At 47.8% G+C, this 25,679-nt stretch overlaps 2 protein-coding genes across 9 annotated transcripts in view; both read right to left on the minus strand.

Annotated features, from left to right (window-relative positions):
- Positions 1–764: 764 nt before the first annotated feature.
- On the minus strand, positions 765–6,752 carry LMOD3 (leiomodin 3). The gene is made up of 3 exons (XM_040076274.2): positions 6,294–6,752; positions 3,104–4,471; positions 765–947 (listed from the first exon to the last, which is right to left on the minus strand). The coding sequence occupies exons 1-3, from the start codon at positions 6,588–6,590 to the stop codon at positions 921–923; spliced, it is 1,692 nt and encodes a 563-aa protein (XP_039932208.1). The 5' UTR covers positions 6,591–6,752; the 3' UTR covers positions 765–920.
- An 8,856-nt stretch (positions 6,753–15,608) lies between these two features.
- The window catches only part of FRMD4B (FERM domain containing 4B), a 132,679-nt gene continuing 122,608 nt past the window's right edge, over positions 15,609–25,679 (minus strand). For 6 of the 8 annotated variants that reach the window (XM_040076246.2, XM_040076249.2, XM_040076248.2 and 3 more), the window contains 6 exons: positions 23,863–23,919; positions 22,273–22,420; positions 21,020–21,145; positions 19,551–20,356; positions 18,861–18,993; positions 15,644–17,351 (listed from right to left, as the gene is read on the minus strand). In XM_040076246.2, the coding sequence (XP_039932180.1) occupies positions 17,231–17,351; positions 18,861–18,993; positions 19,551–20,356; positions 21,020–21,145; positions 22,273–22,420; positions 23,863–23,919 (1,391 nt within the window). In that variant the 3' untranslated portion in view covers positions 15,644–17,230. Of the gene's footprint in view, positions 17,352–18,860; positions 18,994–19,550; positions 20,357–21,019; positions 21,146–22,272; positions 22,421–23,862; positions 23,920–25,679 lie in introns of all 8 variants that reach the window. The other 2 variants (XM_040076247.2, XM_058422223.1) reach the window with 2 other exon arrangements.

A 25,679-nucleotide genomic window follows, 5' to 3' on the forward strand; every position in this document is an offset into this window, starting at 1 on the left:
TCACAAAAATATTAAGGAAATCCTAAATTGTGTATATATAGGTTTTACCCCTTCAAATCCAGCCCTGCCAGGATGTGACATGCTGTTAACACATCATACTAGGAGGAATGAGGAGTTACCTAAACCCCTGGAAGAGAGGTGAGGTTCATCCTCCTGCCACAAAAACAGCATGAAGAGAGACCCAAAAAGGCATTTCAGTGCTCTCCAAGGTGGCTGCAATAAAGGATTGCAGTAAGACAGGTGAATCACAGGGAATGAACATCACAGTTCTCAAAGCAGAGAGTGGCATCATCTATTAAATGCAGATCAGGTGCAATACCCACTAGACATTGTGAAAAAGAGGGAGCTTGGAAGGTGTTGGTTGTACCAGAGCAGTCGTTCTGTCTGGGAGTGCTTCGATGGCAATGGAAGTGCTGCACGCATCTTACAGAGAGAGCTTTATTTCATTTCTGTTTCCTTAGCCTAAAAAATGAAGCTGTATACATGGAATCCAAATACATTTCTCATGGACAAGAGAGTAATAAAGTAGCATGTGTGTGAAAACAAAGATAAAGCACAGCGCGTTCCTGCAGAATCTGGCAGCAGAAGGACAACGTGGAAGCAAAATAGTTTGCTGACAAACTAGAAAGACAAGGTTATTGATGCCTCTGAGAAAATACTCCCACAAGAAACTGAAGCCTCAAATCCACTTGGCAGACAGATGGCAGTGGGATTGTTTGATACCTGATGGAAATGCTTAGCACTGACTTTTCCCATGCCAGCCATTTTCACCACACTTAAACAAGTGTTTATTGCAAGTTTTGTTCCCAAAGAGTTGAATACACCACCTGGGCTCTGCAGAAAACATCTGCTGAAACAGTTGTAAGCAAAACTTGAATAGTCCTTATCCCAAGTTGTTTTCTCCAGGTCAGTCTGGTCTCTCACTCCAGCTGCTTTGGCAACGGCACCTGGACAAGGACATGAGGTATTAAGAGGAGGAAATTTCTCAGCTTTATTTACCAGGCCAGTTGAGTCTAATACAAACCCTCAGAAACTAAAAATATAGCAGCTGTGAACTCCAAGGAGCTCTGGTTGGGAGCCCTCTTTTGTTTGGAAAGCCCCACTTGATGTTTGCAATGCTTGAGGTCCAGGAAATTGATTTGAAGGCATTGAGTCCTCTCACAGAGAGAACAAACACCCGGCTCAGCTCAAGCAGAAAAACTCTATTTTAGAAATGAAGCTGAGGGAATTGAGGCAAAAAGGAGTTACCAAGATCACGGAGGATGGGGAGAATAGCACCCTAATGCCCCAAATCCAAGCCAAGTGGTCTGGTGACAGAGCCCCCAAAATAACCAACCCAAGAAATCCCCAAACAATCCACCAAAACAAACCACCCCAAACCCCCGATACACGTGTCCATCGTTTCATCTTTCCATGGGCTCTTAACAGAGCAATTGTTATCTGGCATATTTAGGATGCACCATGAATTGATCCCTCTACCTTTAACCCCACAGCTCTCATGGACAGAACCCTCCCAAACATTTTGGGGGGAATGGCTGGGGTTCAGTGTTGCCCCTGGCACGTGGCAGCACCCAGGTTTCTCCACCATTGCTGTGCAAAGTGAGGGCTGTGCCTGGCAGAGAACGAGTGCCTTTGTCCTCCACCTCCCTGACAGCTGGGAAGGCAGCAGGTCCCAGGGCCGTGAAGGACCAACCTGCTGTCACCAGCACCGTTTGTGAGCTTTCCAGAAGCAGGTCCTGTTGTCTGCGATGTGGAACCAAAATGCAAACCCTAGACTGGCCTAGAAAGGCCAGAAATGCCCTGAGGAGAGGCCTTGGCTGCAGCCAAGTTGGACTGGCCAGCAGAAACTCAGAACCCCAAATCTTGCCTTGGGGACAGAATGTTCAGGGTAATCCTGGACCAGAATCCGAGGTCACTGCAGGACGTGCCCCTGACAAAATATCAGGACAAACAACTCTGTCTAGAATTACTGAGGAAATAATTATTTCTTTGTAGGTATAAATGAAAGCAAAATTAGGCCCACTATATTAAAATGTCAATATTGAAAGACAAAAATAATTACAAAATACTACTTGACGGTTTTTAATTACAAGGGATTTTCTGTCCTCCCCCTCGAGCCTTGGCAACACAAACAGGCATCAAGCTACAAATACGTCAGCCATCTTTTAGGATTTCTTGAATTCTCAGTGCAAGGGAATATAACTGGTCAGGAGAGCAAGAGATTAAATCTGGTGGCCAGCACTTTGAGAAGCGGCCCATGAATTTGGTACCCAAGTGAGAGCATACCCAAGAGGCAATTTTTAGTTTTTGGACTGGCATTCTCAATAGGATGATGTTGAACTCACTTGAATTGACCACTGAGCCAATTTTCAGTGGCAAAGTTTTACTTGAAAACAAATATAAAATCCCCTATAGTGCCACTTCTTTCTTCCCATAACCTTGTTCCATCTTCACTGCTGGTGGATCTAATTTCCTTTTTGCCTGTTTGAACTAGAATTTTGCAATTGATCTACGTAAGGACAAACAAAAACGTCACTATAATACACTCCTTGTTCCTGGGTGAGGCAGGCAGGAGCAGGGCTGCAGATTGTGAGTCCTGGCTGGATTTCAGTGTGTGCCAAGTGACAGTGCTCTCTTGTGTAAAGCAAGAGCTAAGGAAAAACACAGCTATTGAATAGAGAAATGTGGGGCTTATGGGGAACTGATGTGAAAAATAATACCTGTTGTACTCCTGAAACAGCCATCCTCCAATAGCACGTGCCTGTCGTAACTGATACACTGTTGTGAGTATGGTAAGGTCGAGTTTCTGTGGGTTTGTTCACCCCCTGAGTGAATTTCCTTTCCTTTGCCTCGTGGATGCGGATGGGGATGCACAAGCTGCAGCCTTGGCGCTTGCAGTGAGCTCCCTGCACAAGCCATACCTCAGTGCTGCTGGAAGACAACCACCTGCACGCCAGGCGTGGCAGCCTGACACGGAAGGGTGACAATGCCACGTGCAGGTGCATTTGCCAGCCCTGCCAATGCCCAGCATGGTCCAACCAGAGCTCAGAGCACAGCGGGTGACTGCCGTTCCCTCCCCTCAGTGCCACCACTCTGCACTTACCGGCTTGAGATAAGCGACGTTGCTCTGGCGGATGTCGTTGAGGAGCTGATCCCTCGGGGTTATTTCCACCAGGGGAGGGGGTCTTCTCCTGGGAACTGGTTTCAGTGTTTTGATGACGTCTTTGAGGTTGGTTTTCTCAGCGGGTTCCACGTACTCTGGCACGGGAGGTTTGCGCTGAGTCTTCTTCAGCTTGACCACTTTGAAGCTGATGGGTTTCTCTCTGCGCGGCTCCTCGGGTGCTGGCGGCCTCGTGTTCTCCTGCCTCTTGCTCAGTGACACAGCTGCAGGGACGGGGGGTTTGGGGGCTTGCGGGTGCTCCTGCATCCTCAGCTGGGGCAGCGGTCCCCCCAGCATTTCCCACATCCCGGGAGGCAACCCGAGTCCATTTTCCAGCATCGCTATCAACTCTTTCTGCTCTTTCATTTGCTGCTGCCTTTGCCCCTCTTGCCTCTTTTGCCTCTGCTTGTCCAGGTTCCTGCTGAGCAGGTTGGTCACCACCATCCTGGGCCCCGGCAGCTCGAAGTGATAGCCCATTTTAAGGAGGGTGGTGTTGGCTTTCAGCAGCCTGGCGATCTCCATCTCCGCCTGGTGGCCCAGCAGGCCCCTCTGGTTGTGGAAGCGGAGCTCCGTCAGCGTCTCGTTGTACTGCAGGCAGCGCATGATGGCCACGATGCCTTTGCCAGAGATGAAGTTGGAATCAATGTTCAAGGTGGTGATGCTCCTGTTCTCCCTCAGCATGTTGGCCAGCGCAAAAGCCACGTTGTCGTCGGCCCCCACGTTGGCCAAGCTGAACGTCTTTATGTTCTTATTCTTTTTCATGGCGTTGACAAAATCTATCAGCATTTCCTTGGGGACGTTTTCTATGTTGTTTAGGTTGAGCTCCTTCACATCTGGGTTGTTTTTTCGGACTTTCTCCAAGCTGTCTTCTAAATTGGTTTGATTTCCTGAAGGCCTGGCACTTAGCTTCATGAAGCTGGTGTCCAGCGCTAACTTCTGGGGGATGTTCAGTTTTGATATTTTCTTTTCATTTTCCTTAGGCTTTTCTTTGATTTCTCCAGGTTCTGTACCTGGCTTCTGACTTATCTGGTTGCTGTGACTGTTTTCACTGGTGTAATTCTCCTTTGTTTCCAATTCGGTCTCATTTTCTTCTTCTTCCTCCTCTTCCTCATCTGCTTCTTCTTTCTCATCCTCCTCTGCCACTCTCTCCTTATCACTTCCATCTTTCTTTGTCTCCCCTGGCTGTGTTCTCGACTCAGACACGTGCTCATTTTGGTAATGTCTCACTTTTTCCTCTGTTCCTGGCATCCTCCCGCCATCCACCTCACCACTTCTGCCGGCCTCTCCTTCCATCTCCTCCACAGCACTTCTCTGAGGAAGATAAAACCTCACAGCTGAAATAGTCGCAAAACATCTTTGTTACAATAACTTTCTGCTCAAATAAACACATAGCAGCTGGATTTAGGTCCCTCTATGCCCATACAATAGAGAATAACCCTTAAAAGTGTCATTGCTGTAAGTTCAGGCTGTACCGGCTTGCTCGAGAGCACAGGAACAATTTGTTCCTGAAGAGGCTGCAAACCAGTTTCTCATCTTTGCCTACTAAATTAAGTCCTGACAATTAAATCCTGAACATATTTAATGATGTGTTAAGATGGTCTTTGAACCCTTCTGAGGGTTAAGAGTCTCTGCTCCTAAGTCTCTTTCTGTATTTAGTGTAATATCTATAATTTCTTTGACAAGAGAGAGGTTTCCTTCGTACGCCACAAAGCACTGGGTATCAGTGTGAACCCCTGATGGTTTGCTCAGCCCAAGGAGGAGTGAAGAGGGCAACTTGTGACCACTGTGGAGTCACAAAGGGACAATGACTCTGGCAGTCCCAGAGCATCACACCTAAGGCAGCACCTCGCTGAAGATAAAATACTAGCTCAGTTTGGAGGCCAGAGATAAGAAACCAGCCCCTGCACAAAGCAGTTGCAGGACAGTGAGGCTTCTACCATCCAAATAAATTACTTGCAAATGTCTACCAATTCCAGAAGCCCTCCTAGCTGAGATTTTTCTTTGTCAGGCATCTTTGTGCAGGCGGTTCCTCCATCACAGAGAAAAGCTAATAAAGCACTAATAAAATCAAGCTTTTCCCCTGAGTTTTGCACTTCTTCAAGCAGGGCAGTGTCATGGCTTGTGCTGCACCCAGAGCCAGACAGAATGGTCCCAGTCACTTCTGCCCTTGGGGCTGTGGTGGTGAATGGGTTTGGTATGGGGATTGCTTGACCAGCTGTGAATGCAGCGGCCAGCTCTACACACAGATTTCAGGTTTAACCTCAGAAGTGTTTAAAAACATTGATACTTTGAGCTTAAGAGTGCTGCAGGAGGAGTAAAATCCCACAGATTCCCCTGGTCTCCAAAGGCAGCCCATGAAACCTGCCCTGGGATGTCCCATGCTGGTGCGTATTAGCAAACCACGGATATTTAAAGCAAAAATAAAATAAATAAATTACCTCAAATTCACTTCTAGTGAACTTCTCATTCAAGTATGAATGTGTTTCATCTGGCCAAGTTTCAATTCTATTAACCTATTTTTAAGCGTAGCCCTCATCCTGAAAGATATCTAAGTATGACCTTAACTTTATTTCAAAGTCATGAGGATAGTCAAATGCATTTAAGCTCTATTGTATTGAGTAGGGTTGAACCAGTTCACAGAGTTTGCATGCTTGGTTGTTAGCAAAGGTTTCACCCTGTTAAAATACAGTGGTTTGGGATTTTTCTCCAATATGTCACTAAATTCTGTCAATTAATAATTTAATTTGTATGATTAACATGATCTTCCATGGAAAAGAAACATGGTGTTCTTCCATATGCAAACTCAAACAAATTAGAGTTACATCCTCCAAAACTGATCTTGTGACAGTTTCTCAGTGATTTGCTTTACTCAAATCAGAATTAGGATTCTTTTCCATTAGAAAGCTTAAGTAAATATTCGGGAAAAGCAATTAAAAAATTACTAACCCTGACATCAGTCCAAGCTGGATTCCATCACTGATGAGGCTTTTAGGATTAATCTAAATTTGTTTGTACTCTACCTTATGTAAGGGACAGAAGCAGAGGCAGGTTAAGGTATTAAAGCTATAAAACAGATCCCACTGCTGATGCATAATAAGTATTTGTGATTTTTTTTTTTTTTTTTGCTTGTTACCTCAGAGGGCAGGAGGGTGACAGGAACTCTCTCATCCTCGAGCATGCGTCTGGATGCTTTCTGCCAGTACAGGTAGTCAACCAGGGACCTGTGGTCGAAGCTCCCCGTGGGGGCTTTCTCCGTCTGATCCTTCTGTATCATCCCAGTTGGCACTTCAGGGTCTGGGGCCATGACTTCCATCTCACTCTGCAACTCCTTTAGCTCCTCAGGGGACAGGTTAGCCAGGATTTCATCTTCATCGATGTCCTCGGCACACACGTCTTCATCAGAGCTCTGGCCAAGGTCAGACACGTTCATTCTTCCCTCCTTCCTCTGAGACTTTTTAAACCTGAAGAGAAAGATAAATTTCAAAGGATTTTCCTTTTTTCCCCCCTCACTAGCAGTAACTGATCCGGTTAAATCGACAAGTTCATGTTTTGGCCATGAGCTGCGGCAGCTCCCGGGCTCAGTGCGGGACACAGCCCGTGCAGCTAAGTCTATATTAAGCTGCACTTGGCTGGATAAAGAGAATTTATGGCGATGCTCCATTTTCAGTGACCTGTCAGCTGTGCAAACCCTTCTGACATTTCAGTGCAGCTGGTGTGTCCCTCGCTGAGGGAGGCAGAAGACGGACGTGTTCCAGAGGATTCCCGGGACACCGCACCGCTCTGGGCTTCACCCCGTGCTGGATCTAGGGACATTCGTGCTACCTGTGAGATGTGCAGGTGAAATCCGGCCTCTGGGAAGAACCAGAACGGTCTCTGTATCCAGAACATCTCCAACCTACCTCCAAAAGGCCAAAACCCACAGGCCTTGCAGTGCCTTTGGCCAGGTCTAAGCCCTGGATGACCATCACAGGGGGTTTTGGTGAGAGTGCAGCCACCTTCAATTGGGGACCTCTCCCAGGCCTCACATCCTGGGTAGGGGAATCTCCTCCAAGATGGAAAAAGGCAAGCAGAGCTGGTACAATATGCACCTTGTGCCTGGGGACAGAGGTCCACGCAAGGACAGGCACCAGCCCTTTGAAGGAGCCTGAATGCTCCCAGGGATGCATTTCCCACGGCACATCCCTGCTCCCATCCAGGGGCAATGACAATGCCCATTCTTGACTGTCCTGTCCTTACCATGAACATCATTTGCCCCCTCAGCTCTTCTTGGCTGACAGTTCACCTCAGGCTCGTCCTTCTCCTACTTTTTACCACTTTTTTTCCAGAATCAATCAGCAACTACAGAGAATTAGTTTGTTATATTTGTAGACCTGATGTAACTCCCCAGCCCCTTTTTTTTTGTTTTGTTTTTTTGTTAGGTGTCCATTTCATCTAAGTGCCTCCTTCTTCAGAATATTTTATAGGCTTCTAAATTCACACAGCAAATCAGAAAGCCACAGCTCCAACATCACCCTGTGCATGGTTTCTTTGTAACAGCCGAGCACCAAGGGTGGCTAATTTTGCTACTCACAGTTCGGGCCCTTCATTGGATTAGGAAGATTTCCTCTCATAATCTCAAATTTACTTTGCAGGGGTGTCAAATCAAATCCTCACCTTGCAAATGCAGCTCCCATAGGAGCAAAACCGTGGGGGGAGAGGCTGTGTAACCATGCCCCACCAATTTTTAAGCCATATTTCTCATCACAGTCTCAACCACGCTCTGCTGGAGTCTGCCAGCAGCAAAATAGGCTCTGCATGATGATGGCATCTCTTAGCTGTGTTTTGTAACACGAAACATGGAGTTCTAAACCCTGTTAACCTCTGTTAAAAGCCCATTATCCAAAGGTCCTCATTTGATTCATGCTGCTACACAGCAGGGAAGAGGGCAAAAATTGAAGAACAGAGTGAGTGGTAAAGGAAAAGATAATAAAAACCCAAGCCAAGAATGCAATGGCTCCATTTGCCCCTTTGGCATTTCAGGGACGTCCTTATCCTTGTTTTATATTATGCAGTAGCAAGCACAACAGCAGACCCACACATCAATCTATCTGCTCCAGCAGCTCTAACCCCCAGTGATTGCTGCCCATAATAGAGCCCATAAATCGTTTCCTGATGCTATCAAATAAATCCGTGCTCTTCAGTAGCCGATATGCTGCTCTCCCAAACGATGCAGTTTGGGCCACAGAAGCTGGCTATTCAGTACTTACTTCTACTTGCTAATTTCTTGACTGTAAATAAAGCCCCTGCCACCTTCTTGGGTTTCCATGATCTTCAGCCAGGCCATCTTGGGCCATGGTCTCGTCAGATCATCTGAGTTAAGCAGGGTCAAACCCATGAAGTCCTCTGGAGAAGGAAAACAGGAGTGCTGAGAACACTATCAGGTCTTTGAAAACCACTTTTTCTCTTAAGCAGAAATATATCACTTGTCAATGCCATGATTAGGAAACGCTATACTGGGAATGATGCCTTCTCCATCAGATGCAGAGCAAAGGGCTGCCTGGTGACACCTCTCCTGGTGACACAGGTGCTAATCCCACAGATTTCAGAGGTGGGTATCATATTTTGCCTACTTTAGGTCTCTCCTCCATAAATTATATCCAGGATGTACTTCCTTTCCTAACACACTGCTTAGTGTTTTGGTGTTCTGGTAACAGCACATTAGAGCAACAAACAACACCCCTGAGGTGAGGACATGCTCACGGTGGGTCTAAAACACTCCTCCTAGTCTAAACTCCCCACCTTCTTCCCAAGAACATTTGTTGGTGTTCCCCTCAGAGCTTTCCAGAACAATGACATTTCTCAACCTTCATTAAGACAGGAAAGCCACTTCCACTGGTGACATTGCTATTTCCACACCGATCTGACACTTGTTCAGGAATCCCTGCACTACAAGCTGCTGCACCAGGTGCCCTGTTACCAGAGGGGAGAGCTGTGCTGTGCCAGAGCTGCACTCAAAGCCCCAGCAGAAGGCAAGAAGTACCTGCAGCAACCACAGAGCAATTCCTACAGAAGGCAGCAGCTCAAAATTCACGCTAAGCAGGCACCCAACGAGCATTAAACAAAAGCACTTTGGGAGCACATGGACAGAAGAGGAGGTCTGCCCTTGGTAATGAACCATTCTGACCTGCTGCTAGCCCTTTGTAAGGCAGGTTCTCACATATGGATAAACTCAGTAATGAAACCCAGCAGCATCTCCTGCAGCATTGCTTCACTTCATTGCCTTTCTTTTTGTTTTTCCCTCTTGTTTACACATTCTCTTCAAAAATTTCAACCTATCCCTCTTGAAAGACAAAAAGCTGACAAGCTCTTAACTTGAATATCAGGAAGGCCTGACCCCTGTGCCATCGCTTGACATGAGGCTGCCCATGAACCCGTGTCTCGAGTGCCTAAAACTGTTCTATTTTTAAGGTAATTGACGGGACACATGCTGTGGCCAAATATCGGAGAGCGATTTTTATAATGCCGGCTTTTTTTTTTTTGCTTATAAAATAAACCCTCCCCACAGTCATTCCCCTCTATTACCAATCCTTGGCGTTTCCAAGTGCAACTGGAACGAGTCAGGGCATGTGCCCATGTAACATAACCTTGCATTGCTTTTAAGAAACTCCTAGGCTGATGAGAGAGTCTAAAATTGACAATCAGTAGCATAGAGCAAGCATGCCCAGCAATGCAGTGTAACCCAATACAGGGATTATAAAGGGTCAGATGATGGGATCGTAACAATAACAACCACTAAGGAACGGGAGCAGTCATAGAGAGACACCCTGTGGGAAAAACACCAAGGGGAAGGAAAAAAAAAGCACCCACCATACCTCCAAGCTCTTCCAGATATAAATAAATCAGATTAAGTTTGTTGCTTAAATAGAGTAAGGACATCTGACTTTGGAAGTATTTGCCCAAGTTGCTGGACAGGGAGCTGCAGGGGCACAGCAGTGGCTGGATCAGGGCAGGATGGAGTAGCAGGGATGGGGATATGTGCCCTGCACTGCTGCCCCAGCTCAACTCATCACCTCATCTCACTGAGATGCTGAGATCTCTCCTCATCTCCCATCAGCACTGTGATCATGTCCTGTAATTTCCTCTGCCTCTGGAGAAGCAAGCAGAGCTGCATCTCCTGTTTCAGTGGGACCTGGATGTTTCTAATTTCCTCCCCCCTGCCCCCCTCCCCCCCCCCCAAAAAAAAAAAGAACTTGGTGATTTATCTTTTTAGTTTCCATTTTTAGAAAGGTCTGAGAGCAGCTACAGTAATACCTATGCAATTGGAAACAACCTCTGTCATCATCCACCTTCTTGATTACAGGGAAAAGAAAACTTTAACAAGTGCAGGGAGAAAAGGGGAGCATGGAGAAGACTTTGGTCATGACAGAAATCAACAACAGAACATCTCAGCCTGGGGCAGGGCACTGACCACCCACAGTGGCCTGTCCCAAGCAATCCTGTAGGAAAATGCATTGGCAAGTCAGATGTGTATGCCTTGGTTTGGACCAAAAAGGGTTAAATAATCAGCAGATGGCTTTCTAAAAAAATTCAACTGTTTTAAACCATTTAAAAGTATCAACCCCCCCATGATTTTGGGGTAGGAGACAGCTCCACATATGAATGTTGACACTGAGATTTTACTGGTGGGGCTCTGGAAATGACACAAAAGGCAACTGAGCTGCTCCTGGCAGCCTGGGCTGACCCAGGACAAACCTTTGCCCCATTCAGAGCCAAAACCCATTCCAAATCTGACCCCCAAAGCCTGACTCTCTGTGCTTGCTTACTACTGAGCAACACTACACCTCCCCTGCCAACTCCCAGCTCTTTCTTTTTTTTACTGACCACTTTCTAGAAGTGGCTGGAGCAGCACCCCCAGCACAGCCAGAGGGGCTGCTCTGCACCATGTTCAGTTACACAGAGCAGTTCTGTGGCTACAGGAGGGAGTTTCTGCTCCCAGGTATCATTTATAGCACAAACACAGGCAAAATGCTGAAACACTCAGCAGTAGTTTCTGCTAACTTGGTGTTTTTCTTTCCCAGCTTGTTATTTATGTGACCTTGGTGAAGCACTTCTAAATACCTGAATGTTTTCATCCCTGGGTTTGTTGCCTCCACTTCCCAAAGCATAGTGCTAACATCTGCCAAAAGGAGTAGAAAAGCAGCCTGTGGTGAATAAAAACAGGGTCTGTGAGAGACCAGGAGTAATTTTGTTATTTTATGGGGAGCAGGAGATTCAGGATGTTTGTTATCTGACCATGACTTCAGGGACTGAGCTACGGCTCCACCTGGGACTTTCCACTCATGGGCAAACCCAAAAGGAGCCCTGAGCTGCCTCAGTGTGGCTTCACCTGCTTTGGGACAGAGCTAAGGCTGGTTATGGCCATCAAAAGGGGACACTAACCCCTGCACCAGGCACTGCCTGGGGACACAGACCCTGGGGCAGCACTGGCTGCTGGGCACAGCTCACCCAGACACGAGGCAAACACGGTGCTGAATCTCCCACCACCCATGGGCATCTACCCAAGTGTTTACTGCTGTTAACAGAGGGCTTGTTACTGCAAATCTGTGTGCAAAACAGGCACAGAGATTCAATACCTGCATCAGAAATGCAAGCTCAGAGCTTGAGAGGAGACATTAATCTCCCTGAAAGCTGTGTAAGAACCCATCTGTGACAGCGTGTGCAATTCAGCAATTGTTTACTGCTAACTCTACCTTTATTTTTTATGATTTATCTGTGCTCTGGGTTTGCAGGGCAGAACCCTGTGAGTGATGAAAGCCTCATGCTAAAACCAGTGGCTAGAATTAAATGTATCCTCTCTTTTTAGGCTAAATCTACAGTTTCACTCTCAGTGTTGCCCAGCAGCACCATTGAATCAGAGCTGCAGTAAACAAAATGTCAAAGATTCTTCAACAAGCAACATGAAAATCTTTGCAAGGTGCAATCACCTCCACATTTGTATAAAACACTGAATTCAGCACAAGCAGATCAGATGAGAAACAGAGTCATCCTAGGAAATAAAGTCACCCTTCACATTGAAATAGGCTGCATCTTTCTTTTACAGCCTCCAGACCCATCACAGCCCCTCACCTCCTATCACCCTGCCACCAAAACGTGCCCACAGCAGTGATGCTGCAAAGGCCACGTGGCCACCACCTCCTGCACACATGGGGCACGTCCTTCCCTAACCTCAGCCTGTCAACAGGTGCAAGGATTTCTTCTGGAGCTACTCCAGCTGAGCCCTGGCTGGCTGCAAACTCTTCCCCATCTGCAGCTCTTTGATGGCACTCGGATGATTAAATATAAATTGAAACTCCTTCGTGCTGTGCTGGAACAGGGCAGGAGATGTCCAGGCAGGCAGAGCACATCCCTCTGCAGTCAAGGACTTGCTGAAGGATTTATGGTGATTCCCTTCATCATGAGGGGCAGACAGGGATAACAAAGTTGGACGGATGGCAGGGAGATGCTTCTTGTTAGAAAGTCTTGTTTCTCTGTCACTAAGGCCCTGACCTTTGTGCCGTGTGTCCTCCTGGGCTACCAGCATTGATCACAACTCGCACTGCCCCTTCTCCCAAGGAGGAAATGGCACCTCAGGCTTCACCTGCTCCATCAGAGCACAGGGTGAAAAGCTTTGATGATAAATCCTGCCTTGGGATTTATCTCTGAGAGAAATTTCACTGCTTGTGTGAGGCCCTGCTGTAGCTGAGACTGCCAGCTTTATACCTTAGGAATTTATTAAATATGACAGAAAAGCACAAAGGAGATGGAAGAATAGTTTAGAATGCAGAAATCTTCCTGGGAGCAGTGCGAACGTATCCAGACAGTGCCAGGCAGGCACAGGGAGCTCCTCCCCAGGCTCTCCTGCAATGATCCCAAAGCCCAGGAGATGGAGCAAACCTTCAGTCTTTAGAGGATTTCCTACACACATTTTGGGCCGGGCTGGGTCACCGTGGAGGCTTCTCACCCACCCAGGAGCTGCAAACATTGCTGCTGCATTCTCCACACTTCAGCTGGGCAAGTCCAAGATCATAAATGAGAAGTCAGCAGAAACCTGCAAGAGTCACACGCTGAGCCACCTTGGCCAAAAAGTTTCACTGAAGTATAGTCAGGTGAATTTTGAAGATTAGTGATGTTAAAAGCTTTTCCTGTGTTGGGGAAGGGGCTCCTGGCCTGAGCCTCATCCCTCCTGGTCCCTGCACTGGAGGAATGTCCAACACCAGCCTCTCATGGGGCTCATGGCAACTCCCAGCAGTGTTTGTCCTGCCATATCTCAGAGAAGTTTGTTCAAAACAGCAGAGAAAATCCAGACAGCAATTAAAAATATCAGGCATGGCTTATTTTAGCTCAGTGCCCAAATTCCTTTTTAAAGATTCCTGGCAAGCACTGGGTCTTCTTTTTAGCTAAAAGCACTCAGAAACACTCCACTACATACAGACTTAAGCGGGGTTTTATTTCCCCTCCACACTCCCATCAGCAGCATTTACCTTCTGAAGAGAGAGATGTTTGTAAAATCAAACCCCGTGGGTTCGGTGTTTCACCTTGTTCACCTCTTGGCTTAGTTCTGGTATCACCAAATAAGATTTTCTAGCTATTTCTTCACGCTGGGAGGGTCGGGAAGGATTCCAGAGGAGCACGAGAGGCAGGGAGGCTCCTCTCTTCAACTCTGCTGTCAGGCACTAGATGTCCTCAGTTATCCTGGTGAGGCAGGCTGTGGTTAAACAGCAACGCACAGATGAGATAGGAATTCGAACAAAGCCCAGGCAATTTGTATTTCAGCTGCGAACAAACAAGATAATGATTACAAGTATGTCTTTATTACCTCCTCAGCCGCGTTATACAGACCGGTCTCTGTGAGCGGTTGTACATCTGCATCAAAACATCACCCCAGAAACACAACAAAGCAAGCTGGAAGTCTGCAAAGGGCAAAGTTAAAGGTCCTGGGGAACAACTGGCAACAATGGGTGCAGCAGCACCTCGTTTGATAGGCAGGAGATGCCACAGGGACATCACGGTCTCCCTTTCCCTCCCTGTGCCACCCAAGACTGACCCTAAGCAGCATCTGAGAAAAGTTGGATATTCTTATTCTCTTCTTCTGGGCCTCCTTCTTCACTCTGTACTTCCTCCCTTCATAGGAGTTCCTAAAAACAAAACCCTTGCAGAGCCAGGCATGTGGAGAATGACAAGAGGGGCTCAAGGGCTCCAGCTCCACCTCCCCACTTCAATTTCCAGTTCCTCTGCTCAGCTCCTGCTAACTGGAAACCGCAGCCAGGCTCTGAACTCTGGCCCTAAAGGGTTGTGTACACAATATCCCCAAATACAGCAGACCACCCTCAATCCAAACCCGCCTCAAATTCCCATCTTCTCAACAACTTCATCCAAAACCAGCCTGGTTCTGTCCCAGCAAGCTGGGAGGCCAGGCTGAGTGCCAGCGTTGTGCCAACACGGATGTGCTGGGCTGAGCGAAATCCTGAACGCCGATGGAAAAGCCAATACAGAACTCCATGGCTACAGCGTTAAAACAAAGGAATGCAAACAAAGCTTTAAAGGGGGCACACAGGCCTTGTTACACATCTCATTTCCTTTTTGTAGGAAAAGCTTTGAGAGTGCCGATTCCACGAGCTCTGGGTAAGGAACTGGATTTGGGACCGCTCAGCTTCCTGCTCAAAGCACTGGTGGGTTGTAGCAGCAGGGAGCGGTCAATGCATGAAGAACTTGCCAGCAGACAAACCTCAAATGCTGCTTGGAGAAATGTAAATGTACAGTGTCATGGGGGTAATTTTAATGGGCACAGCTGCAGGGGGTTTTTTAACACCTATTTTCACCAGCAACCTGGCAATAAGAATAAAGTTCAGCAGTGGGTGTGAAGTTTATGGACACCACAAAAGGTCGGGAATGATGAATATCTTTGAAGAGAGCAAGACTGAATAATCTCAACTACTGGGTGAACAGAGTGCAGAAGCAGTTGTACATCTGGAACCCAAGTCACTCTTACAGATAGGTGCGTGTCTCGGGGCACAAACTCCAAAGAGGACCCAGCACCTTGAGCAACACAAACCCCAAAAGCCACGTTCCAAATGGGAAAGGCTGTGGGAATTCCCAGGGCCAAGGGATAGATGAGCAAGAAACATTTTCAACAGCACAAGGACACCTCTGTCTCTGTGTCACTGGAGGGATGCAGAGAGCCCAGCTCAGCTCCCTCAGTACAGCTGCTGGAGAAGCAGAAATTCTGACCTGATATTCTGATGTTTTGGGATCTCTGACCTGCCTGGGGCCAATCTTCCTTCAGACGAGGCCACCGACCCTCTGCACTCCACCCAGCACCACAGGCCAAAAGCAATCAGACCATGGTGATTTACTTCAAAGCCCTGAAACAACACACGCTGCACTTCCCCAAGCACTCAAGGAGAAACAGGAGGAATGCTGAAGTGGTTTTGGTAGCACACGTTGTAGTTTATTGACCTATACAAAATAATAGGTCTAAAAAATTCAGGAGTAGTAAAAGAATAAGCAAAAAGAGCTTTCGCATTTCTAGAAGGCTATACAAATATGCAAAACCAAGGAAATAAGTTATTTTTTATTTCATTTTTGTTTGTTTAATTCCAAATCGCGACCCTAATAATACAAACAACTAAGTACCAGCTTAACAAGTGTGTCCTTCTGTATATATTACATGCTCTGGAATACTGGTAAAAAACGTCAAAAAAGTTTGTCAGAAACCTTTCTATTCACAATATGAACAAGGAGTAACTAATCTTCTGTATAAAAGAACAAAAGAGCACCATTTCTGGAATCCTGAAGCACAGTACAGCTAAGAAACGAGAGAGATTTTACCGTATGCAGACGAGTCATCAGGAATCAGGCAGGATAACCCCGTGCCAATTTGTTCCTACAGATGGATGACCTGAGGTAGGTTTATCCCTCTTAAATCAAGACTGCAGTCGCACGTTTTGTGGCTTTTTTTTTTCCCCCTACACAAATGGTCCTGTGAAAACGCTGCTCTGTCACTCAGTGACTCTGTAACGCACCTGGCAGTTCAGGTGACTTGCAGTACAATCCTAATGCCCCTCATTTTAAGGCACCCACTTGGCTGTTTGTGTTTGCATCCGCCTCAAAATACTGGCCATTGCTGCCAAATTGTTCCCTGGGGCTCCCCGCCGCGGATCCTCGACCCAGCTGTGGCACAGCAAGGCGTCACTGTCGCCCGATGAACGGGTCACCGTGCACCCACGGGGAGAATTTGCCTACTCCTGCACGCAGTGAAGTTGTAACACAGAAAGGTCATTAAGTGGGCCGTTATTAATTACGTTTTATCGTGGAAAAATAGAGTTCAAAGTTTAGCGCTTCTGTTTCCAAATCCACAACTACCTGTAGTTTTACGCGACGTTACGTGTTGGCGGATTATTTGCTTTTCCAGAACTTGCTTGTGGTGCTAACAAACACTCTTAACAACACCCTAAAAACCTGGACAAACTCATTCAAACCTCCCTAATAAAAAAAACTCCAGCCTTCCTTCAAGTAATGTTCCAATACTGATTCAGTCACCCTTTGCCTCACTCACACACACAGTATCTATCCTTCATAAGCCTATGAAACCTCTTCCAGGTCCTCATAAGCCATGGCAGAATAAATTTTCATTTTTTCTTCTTCTTCTTTCAGACATCAGACTTGTGCTCCTAAAATTCCTGGTTTTTCCACAAGAGTCTCCTTTTCACATTTTTTTTTCCTCTGAGGTTTGCCTTCAACGCCTTCCAATCTTCCCAAAAAAAAGTGCTTGCTAAATATAAATACTTCAACCAAGTGCTGCATCTGCTCATAGATGAACTGTGGCTCGCCCTGGCTCCCGCGGGCTGTACGGATTCACAAAGAAACGCCATGCGTGGGTAAGACTGTGTCAGTTTGCTGCAGTCCCCCTCGATGCCGAATTCAACCTTTCCCAGCAATAAACAGCCTGCTCCCTCTTTTTGTTCCTTCCGCAAGTTCCACCCGAGGTCCGCCTCGGAGCCGCGGCGTTTTGTGCAAGGCACGCAGGGGTAGGAATGAGGGGCTGCACGGGGGCTACACGAGCGTGCCGGGCTTGGAGTCCTCGTGCCAGTACAGCCTCTGCTCGCTGCTGGGCAGCTCTTCCTCCAAGCCGTCCTCCTCGTCCCCGCCCAGCTGGCTCGGCTCCGCGTACGTCCTGCAACACAGACACGGCACCGCCGTCAGCTGAGGGCCCTCCCCAGAGCCCCCTAAATTCACCCACCTCCCTTGGGCTCCAAGTTATGCTGGTTATTTTGAGTTTGCCTCCAAGGACAAACCCGTTGGTTTTTTTCTTTTGTGCTGTAATCAGGAAAATCGTGTGCAAGAGCAATCTCAGCTGCTCGAAACTGTCACGGTATCACAGACTGGTTTGGCTTGGTGGGACCTTAAAGTTCATTTTGTTCCAACATCCCTGCCCCGGGCAGGGACACCTTCTGCTGCTCCAAGCCTCACCCATCCCGGCCTTGAGCTCTGTCCAAACTGTTGTGTGTATTGATTGCTTGTCTGCCACGATCACATTAAAGCAGAAAAAAAAAGCAGCTGAACGATCAGACAAGTGATTCAGAATATGGAAAATTAATAGCTAATGAACCCCATTTAGATAAAGCTGCTAATACAAGCAGAATTTTCAAAGCTCAATTACAAGAAATTAAAAAATTAGTAGAAACAGTATTTTTAAACACTGTTGCCATAGATATTTCAAATCACTTCAGTATAACAGCCCATGGCACTTAGCTTAGGAAAAAAAAAAAGGGATCTAGCAGCAGCTTTTATGTATTCCCTTACACTTTCATTTATTTTAAAACAAACAAAATTAAAAATTCAGTATTTTCACACAAGTCGGTCTGGCAGCAAGCACAAACTGCAACCCACAAAGCAGGAGGCACACGTGGGGTACTTATTACACTGAGCATAAGCGTATTTAAATGTGATGGCATTTGTGGGGGCAGAGCCGCTCCCCAGGGCAGGAGCTTCCTGTCCCCAGAGCCAAGCGTTCTGCACTGGGGGGACACATCACAAGTGCCAGGCAGGAGCAGCGAGAGCTGCAGGATTTCCTGCAAGGACCAAGCAGGCTCTGGGCTCTCTGCAGAGCCCCCACAAGCAGGGGGTGTCTGCAAACAGCAGCACAGCCCCCAGGGCTCCTGGGTTCAGCTCTGCCAAGTGCATCTCCCTTGGCAGAGGTGGGACCATCTCAGACATGAGGCTGAAGAGAGGCGTTTCCTTTCCAGAAGTCTGTCAGCACAAGCACTACAGCTTCAGAAACACAACAGGACCGTGTGCTGTGGAACTGCTGATGGGGTTCAGGAGTGATCCCCCATCATCAGAGGGACTGGGCTCACTCTGAGCTGCAACACTGCCCAGAGCATCACAGCTACCAGGGGGTGCAGGAGGTTTGATTGTCCAGCACTGGCCACAGGAAAAAGTTGTGCAATCAACGAGTTCATCCTTCACTACAACTGCTCCCTTCTTCCTTCAGTGTCGGGGTGCAGTCATCACCTCAGTGCTGGTACAGCTCATCTCCACACAGAAAACCTGCTCTCACAACACCCATTTTGCAAGTACTCCTCATCCTGGCTCTTTGAAATCAAGCTGATTTGCTCAGAAGTTTTAAGAGCCTGGTGACACGCAGGAGGAAGGGCAGAAAACCTTCATGGATTCTACTCACCTGCTCTGCAAAGGAAGGTTGCCGTAAACATTCCCGTAACAGCTGGCGTAGGAGGAATGAGACAACGTATCGTAGTCTGGAAGTCCCAGTGCCAGGGGGTTTCTCCAGTTCCCAGCAGTGTTTGAAGAAGATGCTGGAATTTAAAAAAAGGATTACAACAAATTAGACCTTTCTTCAGCTAAATCAGCTGAGGAGAACAAGACAATTCTCATCAGCCATCTCTATGGGGTTTTGCAGGACACGGGGAGACAATGCAAACACAAAATTTACAAGCCCTGCAGGGAAACAAGCACTGTACATGTGGTATTGTGGAGCTTTTAAAGTGCTTTCTGACACATTCAGTGGTGCTCACTGGACTGTATTTTGGAAGCCACTGTATTTACAAGGCATGTAGCTTTGTACACTGCTTCTAGCTGCTAAACGCACCTGTCTGAAAACTCAAATGTGCTCCTCTGGGTTACTGTGCTTACACAAAGAGCAAAAGGCTGTTTTACCCTTAGGAGAAGATAACAAGCAAGACCTTCCTTCCAAGAACAGAACAAGACCCTACTTGGTTCCTCATCCACCCTTCAGGACAGAGCTCTGGCCTGGCTTCCACTCTGCTGACTTCACTGAGGCAGTGACGGGGCAGAACTGAAGGCACAGCAGGGACTCACAAAACCACCGAGCACAGCTGAAATCAGACATTACCCGAAGAGAAGGACGACACCCGACTGCTCGGCGAGCACGGCGTCTGCAGCCCAGCAAAGCCCAAACTCCTCTGAGATCCTCTGTCAGGCTCAAAGCCCGCCTGCAGGCTGTGACCCTGCTCCTTCTGGCTGGAGGCACGCTGGTACCAGCCGCGGAGATGCTCTGCTACTAAGGCCTTGTGAATGTTTTTGGTTATGTGCTCCGTTTTAGCAACCTGCTTCCTCGGGAGCCTCAGGGTAGCGTAGGGGTTGTGAGGAACTCTGTCCACCTCGTCCTCGTGGTAGGAGCGGAGTTCCCGGTATCGCTCGTACCCGTAATGCGCCGACGAGCGGTAGGAGGGGTTGACGCTGTACTGCCCCTCCGTGTCGCTCTCATAAACGTAGCCTCCGTTGTAATAAACGTCGGGCTCGGCGTACGGGGAGTATCCAGGAATGTAGTAATTAGAGGAAGGCTGCTCCTGGGTTTTGTGGAAGACACCGCCGCGGATGTCCTTATGGGCCAGGTTTGGCATGCTGCCTGAGCTGGCAGCGGAAATGTTGTGTTTCTTCGACCGTCTGCGGCCCCTGGTCCTGTTGTCGAGCGTCTGAGCGGTGTAGTAAGGATTGGGAGTGGGTGTCACGCAGTAGTACTCCGTGCTCGACTGGCTGGTGTAGGATGATCCATCGTCCAGGATCTCTGTGCTGCTGCTCCGCTGGGACTTGGAGAGGGAGAAGGCCGTCTTCTCGGCAGGAGTGTCGGACAGCAGGTGGGTCTGGGATTCCAGACTTCCGCTGCGCTGCCGGCAGTGGTGTGGGGAAACATCTGGCCTGGAAGAGCACAGAGGTTGGCCGGTTAAAGGCAGTCTCACACAAACATACACACAGAGCACACGGGGACAGGTCAGCTGCCTCCCCAGTCAAGCACAACACAAATCCTGCCTTATCTGTCCACACACAGTGTTTGCAGTGCACACAACCCGGTTTGGCTGAATTCTGTATTGGCTGCAACAGTAGGAGATCTCCCATATAATAATCTGTCAGGGTGAGCAAGGTTAATCTGTGACAGGGACGCACAGAGCTAAGGTCACAAATGCACATTTGGTAATGATTTATCGGAGGACTCCCTCGGCTTCTAAAAGGTAAAGCCTACACACGCAACGAGCCTGGAGCAGAACATGGAAAGATGGGATTCCTTTGGATCTGCCTCTCAAGGCTGCACTACCCCAACCAACCAATCCTTCATCTCTCGATAGCATTTTAAGATTCTTAGCATCTCTCCTTCCCCAGCATGGACTGTCAGCTGTCTAACAGTACAGCTGAGCTCATATTACAGCCGCCTTCCCACAGCAACAGCTCCAACCAACACTTCGAGAGCCTGACCCCGCCGTGGGAAAACCTCACAGCAAACCACCCTTCACCCTCTGAACACCGCTTCCTTTCATCCCTGTGCTCCCCCAGCCCGGTGTGGCCCGTGGCGCACGGGTCCCTTACTGCAGGTGGCTGCTGCTGTAGGCGTTGCGCGTGAGCACGGGGGTGGTGGGCATGCTCCTCCCGCCGCGGGGCTGCGCCGGCCGCTCCAGCGTCCGGAAAGGGCTGCTGTGCGTGGAGAGCACGTCCCTGCAGCAAAGGAGACAAGCCCAGTGAGGGTCAGCATCACACAAGTCGCAGCACACGCCGAGTGCGGGCACCCAGAGCCTCGGAGGGACGAAAGGAAGGGCGGAGCAAAGGTAACTGGATGCGTGGAAAAGTAAGAGTTGTGAAATAGGAAGAAGAATTCGAGCCCTTCCTGTGGTTCAAGGGAGCGCTTCACAGGATGGTCGGCTGTGGCCAAAGGACAGAACCATCGAGGAGAGACAGAGCAGGTAACAGAGAAGCAAACTAATTAGGTTTTCAATGAATGGGTACATATAGCTATCATTTTGACTTCTGAACTTCACGCCGAGGAGCGTTTCGCTTATCTTGAGGGACAGATGAGAAAAAAGCAAAGATACGGCATTGCTCAAAACTCTAAAATGTTCTTAAGTGTGTCTTTAACAGCCCGCTCACACGAGACAGTCCAAGAAATCTCAGGATCAGTGGGAATCCCTACACTGGGAACAGCTGCTAGCACTGGATCTGACACGATCACACATGACATGGTCATCTGCAAACCTACTGCTATTGATGTGTTCCATGGAGCTGTTCTAGCTCTGAAACTGCCCAAATCCCACAGGTACACACAGCTGGCACTGATGATGGAACTGGCTGAATCCCAGTAGCTCTGCTTGTAAACAGAGAATTCTCCATCAGGCCCTACATGAATTATCTCTGCTTTGACAGTGTACCTGCTGAAATACTGATACCATCAGGAGGGATGGGTAGGGTTTGGTACTGCCTGAATCCACTAAGCACAGTCATCAGGAAAATGACAAGTTGTTAAATCAACACTGAAAAAAAACCCAGAAACTGACACAAAGAATGACAGCAGTGGTAGGCACAAGCCAATCCTTAAATACAGCCCTTACTATTAAATTTCTCACCCATCTCAAATCTCTTCACAAAAACTACACTAATCTTTGGTTTGTGATGCTGTGTCAACTACTTATACAGAATTTCGTTCCCAGCCAGGAAATTCAGCTCCCATCACCAACTCCTGTAAGCCCAGAGGAGCATGGAGGCAGCGGGCTCTGCTGGCATGCTCAGCAGGGGCAGGATGGGGCTGATGCCAGCGGCTGCAGAGTGCAGCAGCAGCGAGCTGTGCCTACCTGGAGTGTCTGCTTTCCAAGAGCTGCTCGTTTATGGATGACTTCCTGAGATGAATTCTCTCCACCCCAAGGGACTTTGGTGGGGGAAGTCTTGGAGAAAGCTGTGCAGAGCTGGGTCTCTGTGCTGCCGCAGGAAGCGATTCACCGACTGCCGGAAAGGAATATGCATTTTGTCAGAGCAAAACCCGTGATATTTTTTGTCTGTGTGCAAACCTGTGGCCCCTAAGGAGAAGCACTTTGCAATACAGAGACAATGACAGGAGCTGTGGATCTAGACAAGATTTCCTGCCTGCACTGAGCTCTCTCCACACAGACAGGACATTGTGGAAGCTCCTCCAGGTCCCAGCGGCACCGACTCCTATGGAGACGACACCCAGCTTGGGGCTGTGCCAGATCGCAGAATGGAGCTTCCTGGGAAAACATCTGCTTGCAGAGAAATCCCTTCCAGAGCCAAGTAGGCAAGCTCAGCCTCTGCAAAGGCCAGCTCCTCTCCCTCACCTTCCAGCTCTTGAAAATGACATTTTAAGAATTAGTTTTGAAATACATCCTAAAAGAGACTGACTTCAAAAGCGACTGAATGAGCAAAGACGACTGACAGACACATTTGGCTGAAGGCAATTGGGAAGATGCTGGTTTGATCCTTGTTCTCACTTTGCTTAGGGCACAACCAGGTCCCGACAGAGCCAACAGGAAACTCCAACTAATACATATAAAAGCAGGATGAGCATCACAGAGAACGTGTTCACAAGCCTGGCTCCACTTCTACCTGCACAAGCAGCAATCAGGTGTAAGTCCATTTTATAGCACCACCTGGTTTGTACAAGTCTAAAACTGGGACAAAGTGAGATCAAAATCAGGCCCAAACTGAAAAGTGAGTAATGATTTAGATAATGTTTGTCCCCAAATGACGATCATCCAGTTTAAGGGAGAGGCAGGCCAAGTCCCTTCCACCTTGTGGAACAGGGTGTGAGTGTATCTGTGGGTGTGTGTGTGAAATGAGTAAGCTGAGCAAACACCAACCCATGCAAGATGCAAGCTCAGGAGGGAACAGATAAACGTAAATAGAGCGTTAATATCTGTGACTATTCCACCTTTCTCTAAGTTTTATGGCAGCTGTGAGGACAGAAAGGCTGGGCCAATTCTCCCAATTTTTAAGTCCTTCAGTTCCAGGCCAGGTGCTAAGGACAACGTATCTGACACCCAGAGTGTCCTCAGCTTGCAGGTTGGTCATGTTAAAACCAACTTCCTTCTCTAAAGATGACTCAGGTCAGCTCACAGAGCAGAAACTTTCAGTAACTAATCCATTAAGAGGAAAGACACTTCTGAGAGGCTACTTTTTCCTTGGCTATAAAGTAATTTGTCATCAAAAGCCACCAAAATGACAGAATCACATAATGATTTGTATTGGAAAGGAGCTTTAAAGCTCATCTCTTTCCAACTCCCTCTTCCTCTAAAAGGTTTTGCTCAAAGCCCTGTCCAGCTTGGCCTTGAGCACTTCCAGGGATGAGACATGCTAAAGGACATTAAGGCAAAGAAATATCTCTGAATGCACAAACTTCTTGGGGGGGGAAAAAGGGATAAGCATCATACCATCATCATAGGTGGTTGTGTCTGACAGGGAGCTGCTCTCGGATGGAATTATATCATCTGTGAATAAAAACAAACACCTTAAGCATAAAAGAGCCAACATCAGCTTACAAATATCTTAATACAGTTTATTTGGTTGAGTTTCAGAGCCAGCTGACACTTCTAACACTGCAATCCATATTCTTTAGCCCCCACAGCCTGAAGACACTCCTGGTACATCATCACTCCGTGTGTTCACTGCAGTTCAGCAAGAGACCCAGGTAATTATCAAAGGAGATTTTTTATTTTATTTTATTTATTTATTTATTTATTTTTAAATCTGCAGCAGGAATCAGGCCAAGATTTACAAAGGTGTTTTCCACCCCACTTCCAAAAGATCTCACAGGGTGTTTTGGTGCTTCAGTAGGAGCCAGGAGCCTACACAGACATGTAGATCTTGGCTGTTAGCAGCTAATCTCCTCTAGGTACACCTGAAACCCCACCAGGTAGGTACAAAAAGCCTTTTAAAATTTGGCATTCACTTCTGAAGGTTTCATCCGCATACAGATCCTGTTTCAATTAAATTAACATCAATCCAGAATAATTCCACCGATTTCCATCAAAGTATTGCAAATTCCAACAACACAGAAAACTGGAACTGTTGCACGGGCACGTGAATTTTTTGTTTCTTCTATATTTTGTTATTTGTCCACAGCACTTCACTGTACCTCTATCACCTTGATGCTACACAGAGATAATTAACCCACACACAGCTCAATCCCTGGGCTGTTTCTGGCAAGATTTGGCACTGGTGGGGTAAAAAAAAAAATCTCTTCAAGCATGAGAGAAAGGAAACAACAAAAAATGACAGTGGCAGCCACTTGGTGTGTGACACCTGCTTGTGCCCTCAGCCACCACGAGCACGCGCGGTGCACGCTGCTCCTGCTGTCACAATTTGCTGCCAGGGAAGGTCTGGTTACAAGAATGTACTAAACAGAGCAGCTGTTCAAGAACAGCAAAACTCAGGACTGGCCCCTGCCCTGGGGGCACCTGTCAGACCACCGAGGATGGGCTGCAGCTCTGCTTGCAACCTGACACTGGGAAAAAGCTCCAGGGGAGCTGATTCATGTGGATTTGGCCAGGGGGTGGTAAAACATGGAACGGGGCCCAGTGCAGGGAGGAACAAAGCCTGCCGAGGAAAAGAAAAAAAGCCAGCCTAAAGCTACAGTGCTGCATTCAGGGGGGGTGTGCAATGCTGACATATTCAGATATGGTGACATATCTGAATTTAAATCCCAAATCTGTGCAAATCCCTGCAAAGGAGGGAGAAACTCTGGGCTAGAGAGGGAGGAAAGAGAAAGTGGAACAGGGAAAGCAGTCCAATGCGTCCTTCACCTCCTGTCCCTTGGGACTGGGATGGAAATAGCTATGGTTTGATTCAGTAAATCAATGGGACTGTTTAGCATATTACTCCCAACAAGCCATTCCCTGAATTCACAGACACAAGTGACTCATCACTGCTCAGCCCTTGGAAACCCAGGCCTGGAGCTCGAGAGCACCGCTGGTGACAGTGACAAGGTCACACATAAAATCAATTACTGAGGTAGGTGACAGCTCTGCTTCAGGTCAAAAAAATACTCACTGCAGGGTGAGAGCCTGGGACTGGAAGGGAATGCAGCTGCTGACTGCTGGCTTTGACAACAGGGCAAGAAACTGCCAGCAACAAACAACAGCACCTATGGACAGATGGATCTCTCTGCTCACCAGCCCTCCTGGCCATTGCCACGCCCCAGGTAAGACAGGACCTTCCACAATCAGTATCCAGACTGGTGAGCAAGAGA

Source organism: Hirundo rustica, chromosome 12 (genome assembly GCF_015227805.2).
Source record: "Hirundo rustica isolate bHirRus1 chromosome 12, bHirRus1.pri.v3, whole genome shotgun sequence".
In the NCBI taxonomy this organism is placed as follows: domain Eukaryota; kingdom Metazoa; phylum Chordata; class Aves; order Passeriformes; family Hirundinidae; genus Hirundo; species Hirundo rustica.

Coding starts and splice junctions, on each gene's coding strand:
- LMOD3 (XM_040076274.2), bottom strand. CDS start 6,590: ATGAACGTGTCTGACCTTGGCCAGAGCTCTGATGAAGACGTGTGTGCC. Junction 4,472..6,293: donor TCACCCTCCTGCCCTCTGAG/GTAACAAGCAAA, acceptor TATCTTCCTCAG/AGAAGTGCTGTGGAGGAGAT. Junction 948..3,103: donor ACGTCGCTTATCTCAAGCCG/GTAAGTGCAGAG, acceptor GTCCTTGTCCAG/GTGCCGTTGCCAAAGCAGCT.